Below are 24057 nucleotides of genomic sequence, written 5' to 3' on the forward strand. Positions count from 1 at the left end.
CTGGCTTCAACCTCACAAAACGCAGAAGGCGTGGGCGAAATATCATCGGGCACAGAGCGACAGTTGATGTGCCAGGCCAACGGGGCGGGAACATAACAATGGGTGCTGCCATCTCAGAAAATGGTGTGCTAACGCATATTCCCCTTATTGGTCCATATAACACAGAGCGTCTAGTCACCTTTTTAGACGCTCTTTACAGGGATCTCATCCCTGAACATGAGAGGTCAGATTGGAGATGACTTGCCAAAGCATGTGGTAATTTGTGACAATGTCAGCTTCCATCGCTCAAACATCGTCAGGCAATGGTTTGCAGCTCACAATATGATGCTGATGGAGTTCCTCCCACCCTACTCCCCATTCCTTAACCCCATTGAAGAGTTTTTCTCTGCGTGGCGTTGGAAAGTGTATGATCGCCAGCCACATACACAAATGACCCTTCTGGCTGCCATGGATGCGGCGTGTGAGGACATCACAGCAGATGCCTGCAGAGGCTGGATAAGACACTCAAGAAGATTCTTTCCACGCTGCATCGCAAGAGATAATATTCAATGTGACGTGGATGAGAATATGTGGCCCAACAGACAGGAACGTCAACAGGTCTAGGAAGACTGTCTGCACTGTAATTCCTACAGCACTGTATGTACAGTTTTCCCTTACTAGATTGTAGGTTCACATTTCTACTTTTTCTTTGTGCTATGCAGTGCTGTCTTTTCTTTTTTGTACAAATTACAAACAGTAAAAGGGTAATTGTGAATCTTGTCTCTTGTAATCAATCTCACACATACACTAAGGTGTAAATTACAATAATTGTCATCAGAACATCCCTCCAGAGAACACTGTTATATTGACAACATGACTAAGCAATTTGACTGTCTTACACAATGACACAAGGACTTGACATTCTGATGGCACTGACATGTTCATTGACACAGATATTTAGTTTTGAGAGATGAACTAAGGATTTTGAGCAAGAGTGGCTTTTCCAGGTCATCCATGGTGTTTTGCTATTTGTCCAAATAGTTTTGAGAAATGGCGTACTGTTTTGCAAATGGCGAGGATGATTCGAGAATTGTACCAAAGCGACTGAGAAAAACTGTAATTGGATTTGATTGGATTAGGATTACAATAAATTGGACTATATTATTGAAGTGCCCTGAGATGACATTTGTTATAATTTGGCGCTATATGAATAAAACTGAATTTAGTTGACTTTAATTGAAAAAATATAAGTGAGCCAAAGCAAATGTGAGTGGAATGTGGAGCCACCGGTTTGCTCAGCACCATACTGAGGCATCGAGTTTGTTTTTGTGGAGTCAGAATGATGATTATAGAAAAGGAGACCAGCAGCTATATTTGAGGCCTACTCTGTGGGATCTTTTGTGCTCCATTGTTGTTCTTGTCTTTTGAGTTTCCAGGGTTTTTCATAGTTCATTTATTCTTCTTCTGTGTTCTTAGTTTGTTTACCCTTTCCTGCTTTCAGTTTTGCATCTAGATCCTGATGATTATTCCACATTATTTGTGTGTGTGCGTGTGTGTGTGTGCGCGTGTGTGTGTGTGTGTGAGCGTTTGTGTGTGTGTGTGCGTGTGTGTGTGCGTGTGTGTGTGTGTGTGAGCGTTTGTGCGTGTGTGCGTGTGTGTGTGTGTGTGTGTTTACTTACCCCGGATACCTTTAGAGCGGGTTCGTGTTCGTGTCTCTGTAGTGTCTTGACTCATCTGAATAAAAGAGGGATGGAGAGATATGATCAAGAGTCATAAGTGGGACAATTCAGCATAGATAGATAGATAGATAGATACTTTGTCACTGAGGCTCGCCCTCTGGTCGACTGGCTCTCTCCTGGTCCACCTCTGAACTTATTCGTTGCTGGATTAAACACACAACAACACCTGAGTGTTAGCTGATAAAGAAGGAGCTGCTGATATATACAGGAATCTAATCATTCACACGCGACCTTTCAAAATGAGGATGTCATTTGTTTTTGGGGGAAGGTGTGGAGTGGAGTTGCAGCTTCCAGTAACAGAAACACAAATATGCCATCAGTACTTCTGTGGGATTTTTGCAGTTTTGGTAACCAATTAAGATTGCAAGCATTCATAAAAATGTTCACAAAGAATAACTGTTCTTGAATTGACATGCAAGTTCTTCTAAAAGGAGCTGCTAAAGCCCCGTTCCACTTTTAAATGGATTGCTAAATGAAATCATTGCTTTCCTTCCTTGCTTTTCCTGCTGAAAAGTTATCTGCTATCAGCAGAAACAAAATAATCCCACCAATGATAGGAGCAATGAATAGAGAATAGAAATAAAAATTCTCATATGATGATAAAAACACCTTTTCATGATGTGCACATTCTGTTTTCCAACGACACATATCGTTGCTGCTAACAGGAGGCAGCTCTGCATGACAGTTTGACGGCATGCAGCTGTTTGTGAATCCTCCAACAGGGTCACTCATGGGCCACAAAGAGGACCCTTGAGGAGGGGGCGGGGGGCTTCAGCCGCTGAGGCATCAGCCGCCGAGGCATCACTTTAGATGTTTGATGGGTGCTGCTGACTGACAACATTTTAAAAACGGGATGAGACAGCAAAGAGTGAGCGCTGATCGCGCGGTGACAGGAAAATGTAGGCCGGGCTGCTGAGCAGAGCCGGGCCTTCATCTCTGCTCAACTGGCACCCTGACAAAACACCCAGCCCAGCGCAGCCAGCGGTGTTCAAGGCTTTACAATTTAAACCAAACTCATTTTCCTCATCAGGGTCCCAATGTAGCGGCCGGAAGTAGCCCAACGATTGATAATAATAATCGGTTTAAAAGCCTTACGTGCGGACATTTTTACCTAGCTTTATCTACACTCTGCGAAGGGAAACCGCGAGAAAGCACACTGACATCCGCGTCGGGTGCCCCTCATCACAGTCCTCCGTCACGGTGTAAAATCCTGCGGAAAGTCAGCGACCAAGGCCTCCGAAAATACCAACAGAAAACTGCTCTTTGTCAGTGGGACATAAAGCCTACCTTCCGCTCAGACTACTGTTCTCCCCTCCCCCTCTGCGTCGACATCTCCCGGCAGGCAGACGTTCTGAGTAACGCAGCGCTGTGACTCCGACCACAGTGGACCCCCAGAACACTGCAGAAAGGCCGGAATCAATGTGATGGCATCGCAGACAAGGCCCGGGACCTCTGAGCTTTTCAGCACCTGGGACAGAGCCGAATCTTCAGCACCATGGACAGAGGCCCAGCTGCACTGCCCCCTGCAGGAGCCCAGGAGCGCTGCAGAGACCTGCCGCTCCACATGGGGCCGGACCCCCCCGGTCCGTCAACAACACCACGTCAATATTTAAAGAGCCAAACAGCAGCCGGCAGCCGGGCCGCGGCTGTGAAAGTAGCACGAGTGATAGTGGTGGTAGTCCAGTCTGCTGTGGAGCCTCTCCATAAAGGGGCTGTTTTCAAAAAGCTTTCATTCTGACGTCACAGACACATTCATAGAGGGTGGGTCATTTCTATATTCACCTGTTTATTTCTCCACGCATGCAGGAAGTTTAGGTTCAAAGGGCCACTTAGAATGAACAAATAAATAAATTATTTTTGAAGATGAATTATTCTGTCACCATGGAAACATAAGATTGTCTTCCTGAGCTCAAGACTCAAAAATCTCCATTTACTTAATTTTAGAAGCATTACAGTATTACAGAGTGGAGTTAATATATCTGCTGATGAACATTATCTGGCTGGGGTAATCTGCAGGGTCCGCAGGATCTGCAAAGCTCATTGCACATTCATGACATATAAGTGGAATTCCTGGTGAATACATGACCGTTGCTCAAACCTTAAGGGTTCATTTCACAGACAGCTTTCAAGCTGCTCCTCTGTCCGTGAATGGCAGCTGTAGCTCAGGAGCAAGAGCAGTCATCTACCAATCAGAAGGTCGGGGCTTTGACTCGTGTCTTCCAGTCAAAGTGTCCTTGAGCGGGCCCCGTGGGAGTCCCAGCGTTGTCTGTCGCTGTGTGAATGTGACAGTGCCTGTGAAAAGCTGTGCAGACTAAGGTGTGCTGTATGAGGGACTGTGTGAATGGGGGAATGTGGCAATTAGTGTAAAAGCGCTTTAAATGATCAGCTAAACTTGAAAAGCACTATATAAGTACAGTCAATGTAAAAATCTGATATAGGCTAAGGAAGTAAGCAGGTCTAATGACAGTCAGTGTCACGAACTGCAGGAGAAACTAAGGAGAGGCTCATCAGAGTCCAGCAGAAATATCTTAGCCAATGCAAAAAAAAAGCATATCAGCAGTGGAAGAGGACTTTCAGTAGGTTGTGAATTCTGGATGTTGTGGATTAAATAAGATTTGCCCTCAGGGTCCAGAGGCCTCTGGACTGGCAGATAGGGGTGGTGGTCCCCCTCTTTAAAAAGGGGGACCGGAGGGTGTGTTCCAACTATAGGGGGATCACACTTCTCAGCCTCCCTGGTAAGGTCTATTCGGGGGTACTGGAGAGGAGGATCCGTCGGATAGTCGAATCTCGGATTCAGGAGGTGCAGTGTGGTTTTCGTCCTGGCCGTGGAACAGTGGACCAGCAGCAGGATCCTGGAGGGAGCATGGGAGTTCGCCCAACCGGTCTACATGTGTTTTGTGGACTTGGAGAAGGCCGTGTCCCTCGGGGGCGCTTGTGGGGGGTGCTCCGGGAGTATGGAGTGCCGGACTCCTTGATATGGGCTGTTCGGTCCCTGTATGACCGGTGTCAGAGTTTGGTCCGCATTGCCGGCAGTAAGTCGGACATGTTTCCTGTGAGGGTTGGACTCCGTCAGGGCTGCCCTTTGTCACCGATTCTGTTCATAATTTTTATGGACAGAATTTCTAGGCGCAGCCAGGGCGTTGAGGGGGTCCGGTTTGGCGACCTCAGAATCGGGTCTCTGCTTTTTGCGGACGATGTGGTTCTGTTGGCGTCGTCGGGCCGTGACCTTCAGCTCTCACTGGAGTGGTTCGCAGCCGAGTGTGAAGCGGCTGGGATGACCATCAGCACCTCCAAATCTGAGACCATGGTCTTCGGCCGGAAAAAGGTGGAATGCCCTCTCCGGGTCGGGAATGAGATCCTTCCCCAAGTGGAGGAGTTCAAGTATCTCGGGGTCTTGTTCACGAGTGAGGGACGAATGGAACAGGAGGTTGACAGGCGGATCGGTGCGGCGTCTGCAGTGATGCAGGCTCTGCACCGGCCCGTCGTGGTGAAGAAGGAGCTGAGCCAGAAGGCGAAGCTCTCGATTTACCGGTCAATCTATGTTCCTACCCTCACCTATGGTCACGAGCTGTGGGTAGTAACCGAAAGAACGAGATCGCGAATACAAGCGGCCGAAATGAGTTTCCTCCGCAGGGTGTCTGGGCTCTCCCTTTAGATAGGGTGAGAAGCTCGGTCATCCGGGAGGGGCTCGGAGTAGAACCGCTGCTCCTCCGCATCGAGAGGAGTCAGATGAGGTGGCTCGGGCATCTGGTGAGGATGCCTCCTGGACGCCTCCCTGGTGAGGTGTTCTGGGCCCGTCCCACTGGGAGGAGGTCCCGGGGAAGACCCAGGACACGTTGGAGAGACTATGTTTCTCGGCTGGCCTGGGAACGCCTCGGGGTTCCCCCAGAAGAGCTGGAGGAAGTGGCCGGGGACAGGGACGTCTGGGTCTCTCTGCTCAAGCTGCTGCCCCCGCGACCCGATCCCTGGACCAGCGAAGATAATGGATGGATGGATGGATGGATGGATGGATGGATGGATGGATGGATGCCCTCAGGGTACTGGGGGTAATTATAAATCAAAGAAAAAATTCCACCTTTTCTGAGGTCAAACTTGATCTCCATGAATTAGGAAAACTGAAAAAGAAAAGGCTGAAAGGTAAAAACTTCCCAGCAGTTGGCTATCGTGTGTCAGCTGGTAACAGGTTTATTAAGCAGAACTCCCAAAGTGAGCAGCTCAGTCACTCTGTGTCAGAGGGGCCAAATTATCGGTTTGAATTCAGTTAAAAAGAAAAAGCAACAAAGCAGATTCCTCACTGCTAAAGTTTTGTTTGGAACTGTCCAACACATTATTAAAACCTGGAAGGATGGTGGTGAAGCAATCATCATCTACAATGAGAAAAATGTTGTCAGATGAAAATCTTGAATGATTGGGTTTGGAGATCACTTCAATATCTGGTGAGATCATACAGAAGCCAACCAACAGTAGAGCCCACAGCAGGGTTTAACTGTGAAAGAAATGAGTGAGACATCAGATCTGCTCTGTTCCAGAGCGATGGGAGCATCAGGGGAGGACAGCTGCTGCTCTGCTCAACAAGCCTGCTTCAGGTGGTCCAGCCCAAGTTCAGCTGACCACCTGACACTGCATCCTCTTATTGAAACCATGCATGCTGCGATCAAAGTTCAAACAGGTCCAACAGATTATTAGAGTATGTGACTTTTTTCAGACTGTGGGTGAGAGTCCAAAGCAAAGACTGGAGCGAAGTGTCATCAGTGAATTTACTGATCTGGAAGTAAGCTTAACACACTAATCCTTCACTTTCAAAGAAGCTGGTGGTTCGGTGAGAGAGAATCATGTCAAACGGATACATGCTAACATGTTCTGATAATCAGATTAAAAATTCATTCTGACTGAGTTGTACTCAAATTAGACTCTTGAATTGACTAAATGTGGTCCATCTCTTCATAGCTAATGTCGGGGAAAAAGACTTGTCCCCATAATCTAGATCTGTTAGATCATGGGACGCAGTGCAGGGTAGGAAATGAAGGTTTAGTTCTCTTTCAAAGGACACAGGAAAAGGAGAAAAGTTAAAATGTTTTTACTTTCATTGACTTCTCCACAACTGTAGTGGAGGAGTAAAACCAGAAGGAGGCGGTAAGGCACCCGTTTGGGTCCTGAGCCCCATGCGAGTTCAGAGAAGAAGAGATGGAGGCGGAGGAGGCGGAGGTGGGTGGACCCTTTTCTTCCCTCCGCGGCAGCTGGTCAGGGTGGGCTCTCTTTATCTGAATAACGTGAGGAAGAAAAAGCGTTCCCCACAGTTTTTTGACCTTTTATTGCTTTAGCATTTTTGCTAACGTTGGACCGGAGGACTGCGGTTCGGTAGGACTCTGGTCCCCAGAAGACCAGCTCCATTCCCGCTAAGCTGTGAGGCTGCTGCTGCTGAAGAGGTATTCACCTTCAGTGTGCAGAGCTACCAGGGCTGCTGTGTTCTACTTCTGGGGCTCAGTGTTCTGGAACTTTCTTCTTCAGAAATCTTTACTTCTCACACACACACACACACACACACACACACACACACACACACACACACACACACACACACACACACACACTCTCACATAGACTTTTTTTGTACAAAATTATGTACACACCAAACTTTAAATCTGTACAGTTCAGTTAAGTAATACTTAGAAGTTCTGAACTAAGGATCTAAAACTGGACCCAAACAGTCCAGTTTGACCAGGTTAGTGTAACCAGTACGAACCACAAGCTGTGCCACGGTCCACCCCCTGTGGTCCGGCCCACTGTGGGGTCTGTGGATGGACAGACTGGGGTGAATTTGTCTCTGGTTGATGGAAGCTGGGGTGCAGGTGCAGATGTGTTGATGGAAGCTGGGGTGCAGGTGCTCATGTGCTGATGGAAGCTGGGGTGCAGGTGCTGATGTGTTGATGGAAGCTGGGGTGCAGGTGCTGATGTGCTGATGGAAGCTGGGGTGCAGGTGCAGATGTGTTGATGGAAGCTGGGGCTCAGGTGTTGTGTTGATGGAAGCTGGGGTGCAGGTGCAGATGTGTTGATGGAAGCTGGGGTGCAGGTGCTGATATGCTGATGGAAGCTGGGGTGCAGGTGCAGATGTGTTGATGGAAGCTTGGGTGCAGGTATTGATGTGTTGATGGAAGCTGGGGTGCAGGTGCTGATGTGTTGATGGAAGCTGGGGTGCAGATGTGCTGATGGAAGCTGGGGTGCAGGTGCAGATGTGTTGATGGAAGTTGGGGTGCAGGTGCAGATGTGTTGATGGAAGCTGGGGTGCAGGTACTGATGTGTTGATGGAAGCTGGGGTGCAGGTGCTGATGTGCTGATGGAAGCTGGGGTGCAGGTACTGATGTGTTGATGGAAGCTGGGGTGCAGGTGCTGATGTGCTGATGGAAGCTGGGGTGCAGGTGCTGATGTGTTGATGGAAGCTGGGGTGTTGATGTGCTGATGGAAGCTGGGGTGCAGGTGCAGATGTGTTGATGGAAGTTGGGGTGCAGGTGCAGATGTGTTGATGGAAGCTGGGGTGCAGGTACTGATGTGTTGATGGAAGCTGGGGTGCAGGTGCTGATGTGCTGATGGAAGCTGGGGTGCAGGTGCAGATGTGTTGATGGAAGCTGGGGTGCAGGTGCAGATGTGTTGATGGAAGCTGGGGTGCAGGTGCAGATGTGTTGATGGAAGCTTGGGTGCAGGTATTGATGTGTTGATGGAAGCTGGGGTGCAGGTGCTGATGTGTTGATGGAAGCTGGGGTGCAGATGTGCTGATGGAAGCTTGGGTGCAGGTATTGATGTGTTGATGGAAGCTGGGGTGCAGGTGCAGATGTGTTGATGGAAGCTGGGGTGCAGGTGATGATGTGCTGATGGAAGCTGGGGTGCAGGTGATGATGTGCTGATGGAAGCTGGGGTGCAGGTTTTGATGTGTTGATGGAAGCTGGGGTGCAGGTGTTAATATGCTGATGGAAGCTGGGGTGCAGGTGCTGATGTGTTGATGGAAGCTGGGGTGCAGGTGCAGATGTGCTGATGGAAGCTGGGGTGCAGGTGCTGATGTGCTGATGGAAGCTGGGGTGCAGGTGCAGATGTGTTGATGGAAGCTTAGGTGCAGGTGTTGATGTGTTGATGGAAGCTGGGGTGCAGGTGCTGATGTGTTGATGGAAGCTGGGGTGCAGATGTGCTGATGGAAGCTGGGGTGCAGGTGCAGATGTGTTGATGGAAGCTGGGGTGCAGGTGCTCATGTGCTGATGGAAGCTGGGGTGCAGGTGCTGATGTGTTGATGGAAGTTGGGGTGCAGGTGCTGATGTGCTGATGGAAGCTGGGGTGCAGGTGCTGATGTGCTGATGGAAGCTGGGGTGCAGGTGTTGATGTGTTGATGGAAGCTGGGGTGCAGGTGTTGATGTGTTGATAGAAGCTGGGGTGCAGGTGTTGATGTGTTGATGGAAGCTGGGGTGCAGGTGTTGATGTGTTGATGGAAGCTGGGGTGCAGGTGCAGATGTGTTAATGGAAGCTGAGGTGCAGATGTGCTGATGTGTTGATTGAAGCTGGGGTGCAGGTGCTGATGTGCTGATGGAAGCGGGGGTGCAGGTGTTGCTGTGTTGATGGAAGCTGGGGTGCAGGTGTTGACGTGCTGATGGAAGCTGGGGTGCAGGTGCAGATGTGTTGATGGAAGCTGGGGTGCAGGTGTTGATGTGCTGATGGAAGCTGGGGTGCAGGTGCTGATGTGCTGATGGAAGCTGGGGTGCAGGTGCTGATGTGTTGATGGAAGCTGGGGTGCAGGTGCTGATGTGTTGATGGAAGCTGGGGTGCAGGTGCAGATGTGTTGATGGAAGCTGGGGTGCAGGTGCTGATGTGTTGATGGAAGTTGGGGTGCAGGTGCAGATGTGTCGGTGGAAGCTGGGGTGCAGGTGTTGCTGTGTTGATGGAAGCTGGGGTGCAGGTGTTGACGTGCTGATGGAAGCTGGGGTGCAGGTGCTGATGTGTTGATGGAAGTTGGGGTGCAGGTGCAGATGTGTCGGTGGAAGCTGGGGTGCAGGTGCTGATGTGTTGATGGAAGCTGGGGTGCAGGTGCAGGTGTGTTGATGGAAGCTGGGGTGCAGGTGCAGATGTGTTGATGGAAGCTTGGGTGCAGGTGCAGATGTGTCGGTGGAAGCTGGGGTGCAGGTGTTGATGTGCTGATGGAAGCGGGGGTGCAGGTGTTGACGTGCTGATGGAAGCTGGGGTGCAGGTGCAGATGTGTTGATGGAAGCTGGGGTACAGGTGTTGATGTGCTGATGGAAGCGGGGGTGCAGGTGTTGACGTGCTGATGGAAGCTGGGGTGCAGGTGCAGATGTGTTGATGGAAGCTGGGGTGCAGGTGTTGATGTGTTGATGGAAGCTGGGGTGCAGGTGCAGACGTGCTGATGGAAGCTGGGGTGCAGGTGTTGATGTGTTGATGGAAGCTGGGGTGCAGGTGCAGATGTGTTGATGGAAGCTGGGGTACAGGTGTTGCTGTGTTGATGGAAGCTGGGGTGCAGGTGTTGACGTGCTGATGGAAGCTGGAGTGCAGGTGTTGATGTGCTGATGGAAGCTGGGGTGCAGGTGCTGATGTGCTGATGGAAGCTGGGGTGCAGGTGCTGATGTGCTGATGGAAGCTGGGATGCAGGTGCTGATGTGTTGATGGAAGCTGGGGTGCAGGTGCAGATGTGTTGATGGAAGCTGGGGTGCAGGTGCTGATGTGTTGATGGAAGTTGGGGTGCAGGTGCAGATGTGTCGGTGGAAGCTGGGGTGCAGGTGTTGATGTGTTGATGGAAGCTGAGGTGCAGGTGCTGATGTGTTGATGGAAGTTGGGGTGCAGGTGCAGATGTGTTGATGGAAGCTGGGGTGCAGGTGCTGATGTGTTGATGGAAGTTGCGGTGCAGGTGCAGATGTGTTGATGGAAGCTGGGGTGCAGGTGCTGATGTGTTGATGGAAGTTGCGGTGCAGGTGCAGATGTGTTGATGGAAGCTGGGGTGCAGGTGCAGATGTGTTGATGGAAGCTGGGGTGCAGGTACTGATGTGTTGATGGAAGCTGGGGTGCAGGTGCAGATGTGTTGATGGAAGCTGGGGTGCAGGTGCAGATGTGTTGATGGAAGTTGGGGTGCAGGTACTGATGTGTTGATGGAAGCTGGGGTGCAGGTGATGATGTGCTGATGGAAGCTAGGGTGCAGGTTTTGATGTGTTGATGGAAGCTGGGGTGCAGGTGCAGATGTGTTGATGGAAGCTGGGGTGCAGGTGTTAATATGCTGATGGAAGCTGGGGTGCAGGTGTTGATGTGTTGATGGAAGCTAGGGTGCAGGTGCTGATGTGCTGATGGAAGCTGGGGTGCAGATGTGCTGATGGAAGCTGGGGTGCAGGTGCTGATGTGTTGATGGAAGCTGGGGTGCAGATGTGCTGATGGAAGCTGGGGTGCAGATGTGCTGATGGAAGCTGGGGTGCAGGTGCTGATGTGCTGATGGAAGCTGGGGTGCAGGTGCAGATGTGTTGATGGAAGTTGGGGTGCAGGTGCAGATGTGTTGATGGAAGCTGGGGTGCAGGTACTGATATGTTGATGGAAGCTGGGGTGCAGGTGCTGATGTGCTGATGGAAGCTGGGGTGCAGGTGCAGATGTGTTGATGGAAGCTGGGGTGCAGGTGCTGATGTGCTGATGGAAGCTGGGGTGCAGGTGCTGATGTGTTGATGGAAGCTGGGGTGCAGATGTGCTGATGGAAGCTGGGTGTGCAGGTGCAGATGTGTTGATGGAAGCTGGGGTGCAGGTGCTGATGTGTTGATGGAAGCTGGGGTGCAGGTGTTGATGTGTTGATGGAAGCTGGGGTGCAGGTGTTGATGTGCTGATGGAAGCTGGGGTGCAGGTGTTGATGGAAGCTTGGGTGCAGGTGCAGATGTGTTGATGGAAGCTTGGGTGCAGGTATTGATGTGTTGATGGAAGCTGGGGTGCAGGTGCTGATGTGCTGATGGAAGCTGGGGTGCAGGTGCTGATGTGCTGATGGAAGCTGGGGTGCAGGTGCAGATGTGTTGATGGAAGCTGGGGTACAGGTGCTCATGTGTTGATGGAAGCTGGGGTGCAGGTGCTGATGTGTTGATGGAAGCTGGGGTGCAGATGTGCTGATGTGTTGATTGAAGCTGGGGTGCAGGTGCAGATGTGTTGATGGAAGCTGGGGTGCAGGTGCTGATGTGCTGATGGAAGCGGGGGTGCAGGTGTTGACGTGCTGATGGAAGCTGGGATGCAGGTGCAGATGTGTTGATGGAAGCTGGGGTGCAGGTGCAGATGTGTTGATGGAAGCTGGGGTGCAGGTGTTGATGTGTTGATGGAAGCTGGAGTGCAAGTGTTGATGTACTGATGGAAGCTGGGGTACAGGTGTTGATGGAAGCTGGGGTGCAGGTGCTGATATGCTGATGGAAGCTGGGGTGCAGGTGCTGATGTGCTGATGGAAGCTGGGGTGCAGGTGCAGATGTGTCGGTGGAAGCTGGGGTGCAGGTGTTGATGTGCTGATGGAAGCTGGGGTGCAGGTGCTGATGTGTTGATGGAAGCTGGGGTGCAGGTGCTGATGTGTTGATGGAAGCTGGGGTGCAGATGTGTTGATGGAAGCTGGGGTGCAGGTGCAGATGTGTTGATGGAAGCTGGGGTGCAGGTGCTGATGTGTTGATGGAAGCTGGGGTGCAGGTGCAGATGTGTTGATGGAAGTTGGGGTGCAGGTACTGATGTGTTGATGGAAGCTGGGGTGCAGGTGATGATGTGCTGATGGAAGCTGGGGTGCAGGTGCAGATGTGTTGATGGAAGCTGGGGTGCAGGTGTTAATATGCTGATGGAAGCTGGGGTGCAGGTGTTGATGTGTTGATGGAAGCTGGGGTGCAGGTGCTGATGTGTTGATGGAAGCTGGGGTGCAGATGTGCTGATGGAAGCTGGGGTGCAGGTGCTGATGTGCTGATGGAAGCTGGGGTGCAGGTGTTGATGTGTTGATGGAAGCTGGGGTGCAGGTGCTGATGTGCTGATGGAAGCTGGGGTGCAGGTGCTGATATGCTGAGGGAAGCTGGGGTGCAGGTGCAGATGTGTTGATGGAAGCTTGGGTGCAGGTATTGATGTGTTGATGGAAGCTGGGGTGCAGGTGCTGATGTGTTGATGGAAGCTGGGGTGCAGATGTGCTGATGGAAGCTGGGGTGCAGGTGTTGATGTGCTGATGGAAGCTGGGGTGCAGGTGCAGATGTGTTGATGGAAGTTGGGGTGCAGGTGCAGATGTGTTGATGGAAGCTGGGGTGCAGGTACTGATGTGTTGATGGAAGCTGGGGTGCAGGTGCTGATGTGCTGATGGATGCTGGGGTGCAGGTGCAGATGTGTTGATGGAAGCTGGGGTGCAGGTGCAGATGTGTTGATGGAAGCTGGGGTGCAGGTGCAGATGTGTTGATGGAAGCTTGGGTGCAGGTATTGATGTGTTGATGGAAGCTGGGGTGCAGGTGCTGATGTGTTGATGGAAGCTGGGGTGCAGATGTGCTGATGGAAGCTGGGGTGCAGGTGCAGATGTGTTGATGGAAGCTGGGGTGCAGGTGATGATGTGCTGATGGAAGCTGGGGTGCAGGTTTTGATGTGTTGATGGAAGCTGGGGTGCAGGTGTTAATATGCTGATGGAAGCTGGGGTGCAGGTGTTGATGTGTTGATGGAAGCTGGGGTGCAGGTGCTGATGTGTTGATGGAAGCTGGGGTGCAGGTGCAGATGTGCTGATGGAAGCTGGGGTGCAGGTGCTGATGTGCTGATGGAAGCTGGGGTGCAGGTGCTGATGTGTTGATGGAAGCTGGGGTGCAGGTGCTGATGTGCTGATGGAAGCTGGGGTGCAGGTGCTGATATGCTGATGGAAGCTGGGGTGCAGGTGCTGATATGCTGATGGAAGCTGGGGTGCAGGTGTTGATGTGTTGATGGAAGCTGGGGTGCAGGTGCTGATGTGTTGATGGAAGCTGGGGTGCAGATGTGCTGATGGAAGCTGGGGTGCAGGTGCAGATGTGTTGATGGAAGCTGGGGTGCAGGTGCTGATGTGTTGATGGAAGTTGGGGTGCAGATGTGCTGATGGAAGCTGGGGTGCAGGTGTTGATGTGCTGATGGAAGCTGGGGTGCAGGTGCAGATGTGTTGATGGAAGTTGGGGTGCAGGTGCAGATGTGTTGATGGAAGCTGGGGTGCAGGTACTGATGTGTTGATGGAAGCTGGGGTGCAGGTGCTGATGTGCTGATGGAAGCTGGGGTGCAGGTGCAGATGTGTTGATGGAAGCTGGGGTGCAGGTGCAGATGTGTTGATGGAAGCTGGGGTGCAGGTGCAGATGTGTTGATGGAAGCTTGGGTGCAGGTATTGATGTGTTGATGGAAGCTGGGGTGCAGGTGCTGATGTGTTGATGGAAGCTGGGGTGCAGATGTGCTGATGGAAGCTGGGGTGCAGGTGCAGATGTGTTGATGGAAGCTGGGGTGCAGGTGATGATGTGCTGATGGAAGCTGGGGTGCAGGTTTTGATGTGTTGATGGAAGCTGGGGTGCAGGTGTTAATATGCTGATGGAAGCTGGGGTGCAGGTGTTGATGTGTTGATGGAAGCTGGGGTGCAGGTGCTGATGTGTTGATGGAAGCTGGGGTGCAGGTGCAGATGTGCTGATGGAAGCTGGGGTGCAGGTGCTGATGTGCTGATGGAAGCTGGGGTGCAGGTGCTGATGTGTTGATGGAAGCTGGGGTGCAGGTGCTGATGTGCTGATGGAAGCTGGGGTGCAGGTGCTGATATGCTGATGGAAGCTGGGGTGCAGGTGCTGATATGCTGATGGAAGCTGGGGTGCAGGTGCAGATGTGTTGATGGAATCTTAGGTGCAGGTGTTGATGTGTTGATGGAAGCTGGGGTGCAGGTGCTGATGTGTTGATGGAAGCTGGGGTGCAGATGTGCTGATGGAAGCTGGGGTGCAGGTGCAGATGTGTTGATGGAAGCTGGGGTGCAGGTGCTCATGTGCTGATGGAAGCTGGGGTGCAGGTGCTGATGTGTTGATGGAAGTTGGGGTGCAGGTGCTGATGTGCTGATGGAAGCTGGGGTGCAGGTGCTGATGTGCTGATGGAAGCTGGGGTGCAGGTGTTGATGTGTTGATGGAAGCTGGGGTGCAGGTGTTGATGTGTTGATAGAAGCTGGGGTGCAGGTGTTGATGTGTTGATGGAAGCTGGGGTGCAGGTGTTGATGTGTTGATGGAAGCTGGGGTGCAGGTGCAGATGTGTTAATGGAAGCTGGGGTGCAGATGTGCTGATGTGTTGATTGAAGCTGGGGTGCAGGTGCTGATGTGCTGATGGAAGCGGGGGTGCAGGTGTTGCTGTGTTGATGGAAGCTGGGGTGCAGGTGTTGACGTGCTGATGGAAGCTGGGGTGCAGGTGCAGATGTGTTGATGGAAGCTGGGGTGCAGGTGTTGATGTGCTGATGGAAGCTGGGGTGCAGGTGCTGATGTGCTGATGGAAGCTGGGGTGCAGGTGCTGATGTGCTGATGGAAGCTGGGGTGCAGGTGCTGATGTGTTGATGGAAGCTGGGGTGCAGGTGCAGATGTGTTGATGGAAGCTGGGGTGCAGGTGCTGATGTGTTGATGGAAGTTGGGGTGCAGGTGCAGATGTGTCGGTGGAAGCTGGGGTGCAGGTGTTGATGTGTTGATGGAAGCTGGGGTGCAGGTATTGACGTGCTGATGGAAGCTGGGGTGCAGGTGCAGATGTGTTGATGGAAGCTGGGGTGCAGGTGCAGATGTGTTGATGGAAGCTTGGGTGCAGGTGCAGATGTGTCGGTGGAAGCTGGGGTGCAGGTGTTGATGTGCTGATGGAAGCGGGGGTGCAGGTGTTGACGTGCTGATGGAAGCTGGGGTGCAGGTGCAGATGTGTTGATGGAAGCTGGGGTACAGGTGTTGATGTGCTGATGGAAGCGGGGGTGCAGGTGTTGACGTGCTGATGGAAGCTGGGGTGCAGGTGCAGATGTGTTGATGGAAGCTGGGGTGCAGGTGCAGACGTGCTGATGGAAGCTGGGGTGCAGGTGTTGATGTGTTGATGGAAGCTGGGGTGCAGGTGCAGATGTGTTGATGGAAGCTGGGGTACAGGTGTTGCTGTGTTGATGGAAGCTGGGGTGCAGGTGTTGACGTGCTGATGGAAGCTGGAGTGCAGGTGTTGAATTGCTGATGGAAGCTGGGGTGCAGGTGCTGATGTGCTGATGGAAGCTGGGGTGCAGGTGCTCATGTGCTGATGGAAGCTGGGATGCAGGTGCTGATGTGTTGATGGAAGCTGGGGTGCAGGTGCTGATGTGTTGATGGAAGCTGGGGTGCAGGTGCAGATGTGTTGATGGAAGCTGGGGTGCAGGTGCTGATGTGTTGATGGAAGTTGGGGTGCAGGTGCAGATGTGTCGGTGGAAGCTGGGGTGCAGGTGTTAATGTGTTGATGGAAGCTGAGGTGCAGGTGCTGATGTGTTGATGGAAGTTGGGGTGCAGGTGCAGATGTGTTGATGGAAGCTGGGGTGCAGGTGCTGATGTGTTGATGGAAGTTGCGGTGCAGGTGCAGATGTGTTGATGGAAGCTGGGGTGCAGGTGCTGATGTGTTGATGGAAGTTGCGGTGCAGGTGCAGATGTGTTGATGGAAGCTGGGGTGCAGGTGCAGATGTGTTGATGGAAGCTGGGGTGCAGGTACTGATGTGTTGATGGAAGCTGGGGTGCAGGTGCAGATGTGTTGATGGAAGCTGGGGTGCAGGTGCAGATGTGTTGATGGAAGTTGGGGTGCAGGTACTGATGTGTTGATGGAAGCTGGGGTGCAGGTGCAGATGTGTTGATGGAAGCTGGGGTGCAGGTGCAGATGTGTTGATGGAAGCTGGGGTGCAGGTGATGATGTGCTGATGGAAGCTGGGGTGCAGGTGCAGATGTGTTGATGGAAGCTGGGGTGCAGGTGTTAATATGCTGATGGAAGCTGGGGTGCAGGTGTTGATGTGTTGATGGAAGCTAGGGTGCAGGTGCTGATGTGCTGATGGAAGCTGGGGTGCAGATGTGCTGATGGAAGCTGGGGTGCAGGTGCAGATGTGTTGATGGAAGCTGGGGTGCAGGTGCTCATGTGCTGATGGAAGCTGGGGTGCAGGTGCTGATGTGTTGATGGAAGTTGGGGTGCAGGTGCTGATGTGCTGATGGAAGCTGGGGTGCAGGTGCTGATGTGCTGATGGAAGCTGGGGTGCAGGTGTTGATGTGTTGATGGAAGCTGGGGTGCAGGTGTTGATGTGTTGATAGAAGCTGGGGTGCAGGTGTTGATGTGTTGATGGAAGCTGGGGTGCAGGTGTTGATGTGTTGATGGAAGCTGGGGTGCAGGTGCAGATGTGTTAATGGAAGCTGGGGTGCAGATGTGCTGATGTGTTGATTGAAGCTGGTGTGCAGGTGCTGATGTGCTGATGGAAGCGGGGGTGCAGGTGTTGCTGTGTTGATGGAAGCTGGGGTGCAGGTGTTGACGTGCTGATGGAAGCTGGGGTGCAGGTGCAGATGTGTTGATGGAAGCTGGGGTGCAGGTGTTGATGTGCTGATGGAAGCTGGGGTGCAGGTGCTGATGTGCTGATGGAAGCTGGGGTGCAGGTGCTGATGTGCTGATGGAAGCTGGGGTGCAGGTGCTGATGTGTTGATGGAAGCTGGGGTGCAGGTGCAGATGTGTTGATGGAAGCTGGGGTGCAGGTGCTGATGTGTTGATGGAAGTTGGGGTGCAGGTGCAGATGTGTCGGTGGAAGCTGGGGTGCATGTGTTGATGTGTTGATGGAAGCGGGGGTGCAGGTGTTGCTGTGTTGATGGAAGCTGGGGTGCAGGTGTTGACGTGCTGATGGAAGCTGGGGTGCAGGTGCAGATGTGTTGATGGAAGCTGGGGTGCAGGTGCAGATGTGTTGATGGAAGCTTGGGTGCAGGTGCAGATGTGTCGGTGGAAGCTGGGGTGCAGGTGTTGATGTGCTGATGGAAGCGGGGGTGCAGGTGTTGACGTGCTGATGGAAGCTGGGGTGCAGGTGCAGATGTGTTGATGGAAGCTGGGGTACAGGTGTTGATGTGCTGATGGAAGCGGGGGTGCAGGTGTTGACGTGCTGATGGAAGCTGGGGTGCAGGTGCAGATGTGTTGATGGAAGCTGGGGTGCAGGTGCAGACGTGCTGATGGAAGCTGGGGTGCAGGTGTTGATGTGTTGATGGAAGCTGGGGTGCAGGTGCAGATGTGTTGATGGAAGCTGGGGTACAGGTGTTGCTGTGTTGATGGAAGCTGGGGTGCAGGTGTTGACGTGCTGATGGAAGCTGGAGTGCAGGTGTTGAATTGCTGATGGAAGCTGGGGTGCAGGTGCTGATGTGCTGATGGAAGCTGGGGTGCAGGTGCTCATGTGCTGATGGAAGCTGGGATGCAGGTGCTGATGTGTTGATGGAAGCTGGGGTGCAGGTGCTGATGTGTTGATGGAAGCTGGGGTGCAGGTGCAGATGTGTTGATGGAAGCTGGGGTGCAGGTGCTGATGTGTTGATGGAAGTTGGGGTGCAGGTGCAGATGTGTCGGTGGAAGCTGGGGTGCAGGTGTTGATGTGTTGATGGAAGCTGAGGTGCAGGTGCTGATGTGTTGATGGAAGTTGGGGTGCAGGTGCAGATGTGTTGATGGAAGCTGGGGTGCAGGTGCTGATGTGTTGATGGAAGTTGGGGTGCAGGTGCTGATGTGCTGATGGAAGCTGGGGTGCAGGTGCTGATGTGCTGATGGAAGCTGGGGTGCAGGTGTTGATGTGTTGATGGAAGCTGGGGTGCAGGTGCAGATGTGTTGATGGAAGCTGGGGTGCAGGTACTGATGTGTTGATGGAAGTTGGGGTGCAGGTGCTGATGTGCTGATGGAAGCTGGGGTGCAGGTGCTGATGTGCTGATGGAAGCTGGGGTGCAGGTGTTGATGTGTTGATGGAAGCTGGGGTGCAGGTGTTGATGTGTTGATAGAAGCTGGGGTGCAGGTGTTGATGTGTTGATGGAAGCTGGGGTGCAGGTGTTGATGTGTTGATGGAAGCTGGGGTGCAGGTGCAGATGTGTTAATGGAAGCTGGGGTGCAGATGTGCTGATGTGTTGATTGAAGCTGGTGTGCAGGTGCTGATGTGCTGATGGAAGCGGGGGTGCAGGTGTTGCTGTGTTGATGGAAGCTGGGGTGCAGGTGTTGACGTGCTGATGGAAGCTGGGGTGCAGGTGCAGATGTGTTGATGGAAGCTGGGGTGCAGGTGTTGATGTGCTGATGGAAGCTGGGGTGCAGGTGCTGATGTGCTGATGGAAGCTGGGGTGCAGGTGCTGATGTGCTGATGGAAGCTGGGGTGCAGGTGCTGATGTGTTGATGGAAGCTGGGGTGCAGGTGCAGATGTGTTGATGGAAGCTGGGGTGCAGGTGCTGATGTGTTGATGGAAGTTGGGGTGCAGGTGCAGATGTGTCGGTGGAAGCTGGGGTGCAGGTGTTGATGTGTTGATGGAAGCGGGGGTGCAGGTGTTGCTGTGTTGATGGAAGCTGGGGTGCAGGTGTTGACGTGCTGATGGAAGCTGGGGTGCAGGTGCAGATGTGTTGATGGAAGCTGGGGTGCAGGTGCAGATGTGTTGATGGAAGCTTGGGTGCAGGTGCAGATGTGTCGGTGGAAGCTGGGGTGCAGGTGTTGACGTGCTGATGGAAGCTGGGGTGCAGGTGTTGACGTGCTGATGGAAGCTGGGGTGCAGGTGCAGATGTGTTGATGGAAGCTGGGGTGCAGGTGCAGACGTGCTGATGGAAGCTGGGGTGCAGGTGTTGATGTGTTGATGGAAGCTGGGGTGCAGGTGCAGATGTGTTGATGGAAGCTGGGGTACAGGTGTTGCTGTGTTGATGGAAGCTGGGGTGCAGGTGTTGACGTGCTGATGGAAGCTGGAGTGCAGGTGTTGAATTGCTGATGGAAGCTGGGGTGCAGGTGCTGATGTGCTGATGGAAGCTGGGGTGCAGGTGCTGATGTGTTGATGGAAGCTGGGGTGCAGGTGCAGATGTGTTGATGGAAGCTGGGGTGCAGGTGCTGATGTGTTGATGGAAGTTGGGGTGCAGGTGCAGATGTGTCGTTGGAAGCTGGGGTGCAGGTGTTGATGTGTTGATGGAAGCTGAGGTGCAGGTGCTGATGTGTTGATGGAAGTTGGGGTGCAGGTGCAGATGTGTTGATGGAAGCTGGGGTGCAGGTGCTGATGTGTTGATGGAAGTTGCGGTGCAGGTGCAGATGTGTTGATGGAAGCTGGGGTGCAGGTGCTGATGTGTTGATGGAAGTTGCGGTGCAGGTGCAGATGTGTTGATGGAAGCTGGGGTGCAGGTGCAGATGTGTTGATGGAAGCTGGGGTGCAGGTACTGATGTGTTGATGGAAGCTGGGGTGCAGGTGCAGATGTGTTGATGGAAGCTGGGGTGCAGGTGCAGATGTGTTGATGGAAGTTGGGGTGCAGGTACTGATGTGTTGATGGAAGCTGGGGTGCAGGTGATGATGTGCTGTTGGAAGCTAGGGTGCAGGTTTTGATGTGTTGATGGAAGCTGGGGTGCAGGTGCAGATGTGTTGATGGAAGCTGGGGTGCAGGTGTTAATATGCTGATGGAAGCTGGGGTGCAGGTGTTGATGTGTTGATGGAAGCTAGGGTGCAGGTGCTGATGTGCTGATGGAAGCTGGGGTGCAGATGTGCTGATGGAAGCTGGGGTGCAGGTGCTGATGTGTTGATGGAAGCTGGGGTGCAGATGTGCTGATGGAAGCTGGGGTGCAGGTGCTGATGTGCTGATGGAAGCTGGGGTGCAGGTGCAGATGTGTTGATGGAAGTTGGGGTGCAGGTGCAGATGTGTTGATGGAAGCTGGGGTGCAGGTACTGATGTGTTGATGGAAGCTGGGGTGCAGGTGCTGATGTGCTGATGGAAGCTAGGGTGCAGGTTTTGATGTGTTGATGGAAGCTGGGGTGCAGGTTTTGATGTGTTGATGGAAGCTGGGGTGCAGGTTTTGATGTGTTGATGGAAGTTGGGGTGCAGGTGCAGATGTGTTGATGGAAGCTGGGGTGCAGGTGCTGATGTGCTGATGGAAGCTGGGGTGCAGGTGCTGATGTGTTGATGGAAGCTGGGGTGCAGATGTGCTGATGGAAGCTGGGTGTGCAGGTGCTGATGTGTTGATTGAAGCTGGTGTGCAGGTGCTGATGTGCTGATGGAAGCGGGGGTGCAGGTGTTGCTGTGTTGATGGAAGCTGGGGTGCAGGTGTTGACGTGCTGATGGAAGCTGGGGTGCAGGTGCAGATGTGTTGATGGAAGCTGGGGTGCAGGTGTTGATGTGCTGATGGAAGCTGGGGTGCAGGTGCTGATGTGCTGATGGAAGCTGGGGTGCAGGTGCTGATGTGCTGATGGAAGCTGGGGTGCAGGTGCTGATGTGTTGATGGAAGCTGGGGTGCAGGTGCAGATGTGTTGATGGAAGCTGGGGTGCAGGTGCTGATGTGTTGATGGAAGTTGGGGTGCAGGTGCAGATGTGTCGGTGGAAGCTGGGGTGCAGGTGTTGATGTGTTGATGGAAGCGGGGGTGCAGGTGTTGCTGTGTTGATGGAAGCTGGGGTGCAGGTGTTGACGTGCTGATGGAAGCTGGGGTGCAGGTGCAGATGTGTTGATGGAAGCTGGGGTGCAGGTGCAGATGTGTTGATGGAAGCTTGGGTGCAGGTGCAGATGTGTCGGTGGAAGCTGGGGTGCAGGTGTTGACGTGCTGATGGAAGCTGGGGTGCAGGTGTTGACGTGCTGATGGAAGCTGGGGTGCAGGTGCAGATGTGTTGATGGAAGCTGGGGTGCAGGTGCAGACGTGCTGATGGAAGCTGGGGTGCAGGTGTTGATGTGTTGATGGAAGCTGGGGTGCAGGTGCAGATGTGTTGATGGAAGCTGGGGTACAGGTGTTGCTGTGTTGATGGAAGCTGGGGTGCAGGTGTTGACGTGCTGATGGAAGCTGGAGTGCAGGTGTTGAATTGCTGATGGAAGCTGGGGTGCAGGTGCTGATGTGCTGATGGAAGCTGGGGTGCAGGTGCTCATGTGCTGATGGAAGCTGGGATGCAGGTGCTGATGTGTTGATGGAAGCTGGGGTGCAGGTGCTGATGTGTTGATGGAAGCTGGGGTGCAGGTGCAGATGTGTTGATGGAAGCTGGGGTGCAGGTGCTGATGTGTTGATGGAAGTTGGGGTGCAGGTGCAGATGTGTCGTTGGAAGCTGGGGTGCAGGTGTTGATGTGTTGATGGAAGCTGAGGTGCAGGTGCTGATGTGTTGATGGAAGTTGGGGTGCAGGTGCAGATGTGTTGATGGAAGCTGGGGTGCAGGTGCTGATGTGTTGATGGAAGTTGCGGTGCAGGTGCAGATGTGTTGATGGAAGCTGGGGTGCAGGTGCTGATGTGTTGATGGAAGTTGCGGTGCAGGTGCAGATGTGTTGATGGAAGCTGGGGTGCAGGTGCAGATGTGTTGATGGAAGCTGGGGTGCAGGTACTGATGTGTTGATGGAAGCTGGGGTGCAGGTGCAGATGTGTTGATGGAAGCTGGGGTGCAGGTGCAGATGTGTTGATGGAAGTTGGGGTGCAGGTACTGATGTGTTGATGGAAGCTGGGGTGCAGGTGATGATGTGCTGATGGAAGCTAGGGTGCAGGTTTTGATGTGTTGATGGAAGCTGGGGTGCAGGTGCAGATGTGTTGATGGAAGCTGGGGTGCAGGTGTTAATATGCTGATGGAAGCTGGGGTGCAGGTGTTGATGTGTTGATGGAAGCTAGGGTGCAGGTGCTGATGTGCTGATGGAAGCTGGGGTGCAGATGTGCTGATGGAAGCTGGGGTGCAGGTGCTGATGTGTTGATGGAAGCTGGGGTGCAGATGTGCTTATGGAAGCTGGGGTGCAGATGTGCTGATGGAAGCTGGGGTGCAGGTGCTGATGTGCTGATGGAAGCTGGGGTGCAGGTGCAGATGTGTTGATGGAAGTTGGGGTGCAGGTGCAGATGTGTTGATGGAAGCTGGGGTGCAGGTACTGATGTGTTGATGGAAGCTGGGGTGCAGGTGCTGATGTGCTGATGGAAGCTAGGGTGCAGGTTTTGATGTGTTGATGGAAGCTGGGGTGCAGGTGCAGATGTGTTGATGGAAGCTGGGGTGCAGGTGCAGATGTGTTGATGGAAGTTGGGGTGCAGGTGCAGATGTGTTGATGGAAGCTGGGGTGCAGGTGCTGATGTGCTGATGGAAGCTGGGGTGCAGGTGCTGATGTGTTGATGGAAGCTGGGGTGCAGATGTGCTGATGGAAGCTGGGTGTGCAGGTGCTGATGTGTTGATGGAAGCTGGGGTGCAGGTGTTGATGTGTTGATGGAAGCTGGGGTGCAGGTGTTGATGTGCTGATGGAAGCTGGGGTGCAGGTGTTGATGGAAGCTTGGGTGCAGGTGCAGATGTGTTGATGGAAGCTGGGGTGCAGGTACTGATGTGTTGATGGAAGATGGGGTGCAGGTGCAGATGTGTTGAAGAAAGCTGGGGTGCAGGTGCAGATGTGCTGATGGAAGCTGGGGTGCAGGTGTTGATGGAAGTTGGGGTGCAGGTGCAGATGTGTTGATTAAAGCTGGGGTGCAGGTGCAGATGTGCTGATGGAAGCTGGGTTGCAGGTGCAGATGTGTTGATGGAAGTTGGGGTGCAGGTGCAGATGTGTTGATGAAAGCTGGGGTGCAGGTGTTGATGTGCTTATGGAAGCTGGGGTGCAGGTGCAGATGTGTTGATGGAATCTGGGGTGCAGGTACTGATGTGCTGATGGAAGCTTGGGTGCAGGTGCTGATGTGTTGATGGAAGCTGGGGTGCAGGTGCAGATGTGTTGATGGAAGTTGGGGTGCAGATGTGCTGATGGAAGCTGGGGTGCACGTGCAGATGTGTTGATGGAAGTTGGGGTGCAGGTGCAGATGTGTTGATGGAAGCTGGGGTGCAGGTGCAGATGTGTTGATGGAAGTTGGGGTGCAGGTGCAGATGTGTTGATGGAAGTTGGGGTGCAGGTGCTCATGTGTTGATGGAAGCTGGGGTGCAGGTGCAGATGTGTTGATGGAAGCTGGGGTGCAGGTGCAGATGTGTTGATGGAAGCTGGGGTGCAGGTGCTGATGTGTTGATGGAAGTTGGGGTGCAGGTGCTCATGTGCTGATGGAAGCTGGGGTGCAGGTGCTGATGTGTTGATGGAAGCTGGGGTGCAGATGTGCTGATGGAAGCTGGGGTGCAGGTGCAGATGTGTTGATGGAAGCTGGGGTACAGGTGCTCATGTGCTGATGGAAGCTGGGGTGCAGTTGCTGATGTGCTGATGGAAGCTGAGGTGCAGGTGCAGATGTGTTGATGGAAGCTGGGGT

General features: G+C 53.1%; 2 protein-coding genes across 5 annotated transcripts in view; one reads left to right on the forward strand and one right to left on the reverse strand.

Annotated features, from left to right (window-relative positions):
- myt1a (myelin transcription factor 1a) overlaps positions 1-3379 on the reverse strand; it is a 45940-nt gene extending 42561 nt beyond the window's left edge. Inside the window, exons 1-3 of one of the 3 annotated variants that reach the window (XM_075475414.1) lie at positions 3006-3379; positions 1795-1861; positions 1659-1713 (exon numbers count right to left, since the gene is read on the reverse strand). In XM_075475414.1, the coding sequence (XP_075331529.1) occupies positions 1659-1713 (55 nt within the window). In that variant the 5' untranslated portion in view covers positions 1795-1861; positions 3006-3379. Of the gene's footprint in view, positions 1-1658; positions 1714-1794; positions 1862-2829; positions 2979-3005 lie in introns of those variants that run through there. The other 2 variants (XM_075475415.1, XM_075475418.1) reach the window with 2 other exon arrangements.
- Positions 3380-6924: 3545 nt separating this feature from the next.
- The window catches only part of LOC142390066 (protein-serine O-palmitoleoyltransferase porcupine-like), a 53437-nt gene continuing 36304 nt past the window's right edge, over positions 6925-24057 (forward strand). For both annotated transcript variants that reach the window (XM_075475419.1, XM_075475420.1), the window contains exon 1: positions 6925-7144. The gene's annotated coding sequence lies outside the window, so the exon portion shown is untranslated. The remainder of the gene's footprint in view (positions 7145-24057) is intronic.

The sequence above is a fragment of the Odontesthes bonariensis genome, chromosome 10 (assembly GCF_027942865.1).
Source record: "Odontesthes bonariensis isolate fOdoBon6 chromosome 10, fOdoBon6.hap1, whole genome shotgun sequence".
Classification (NCBI taxonomy): Eukaryota; Metazoa; Chordata; class Actinopteri; order Atheriniformes; family Atherinopsidae; genus Odontesthes; species Odontesthes bonariensis.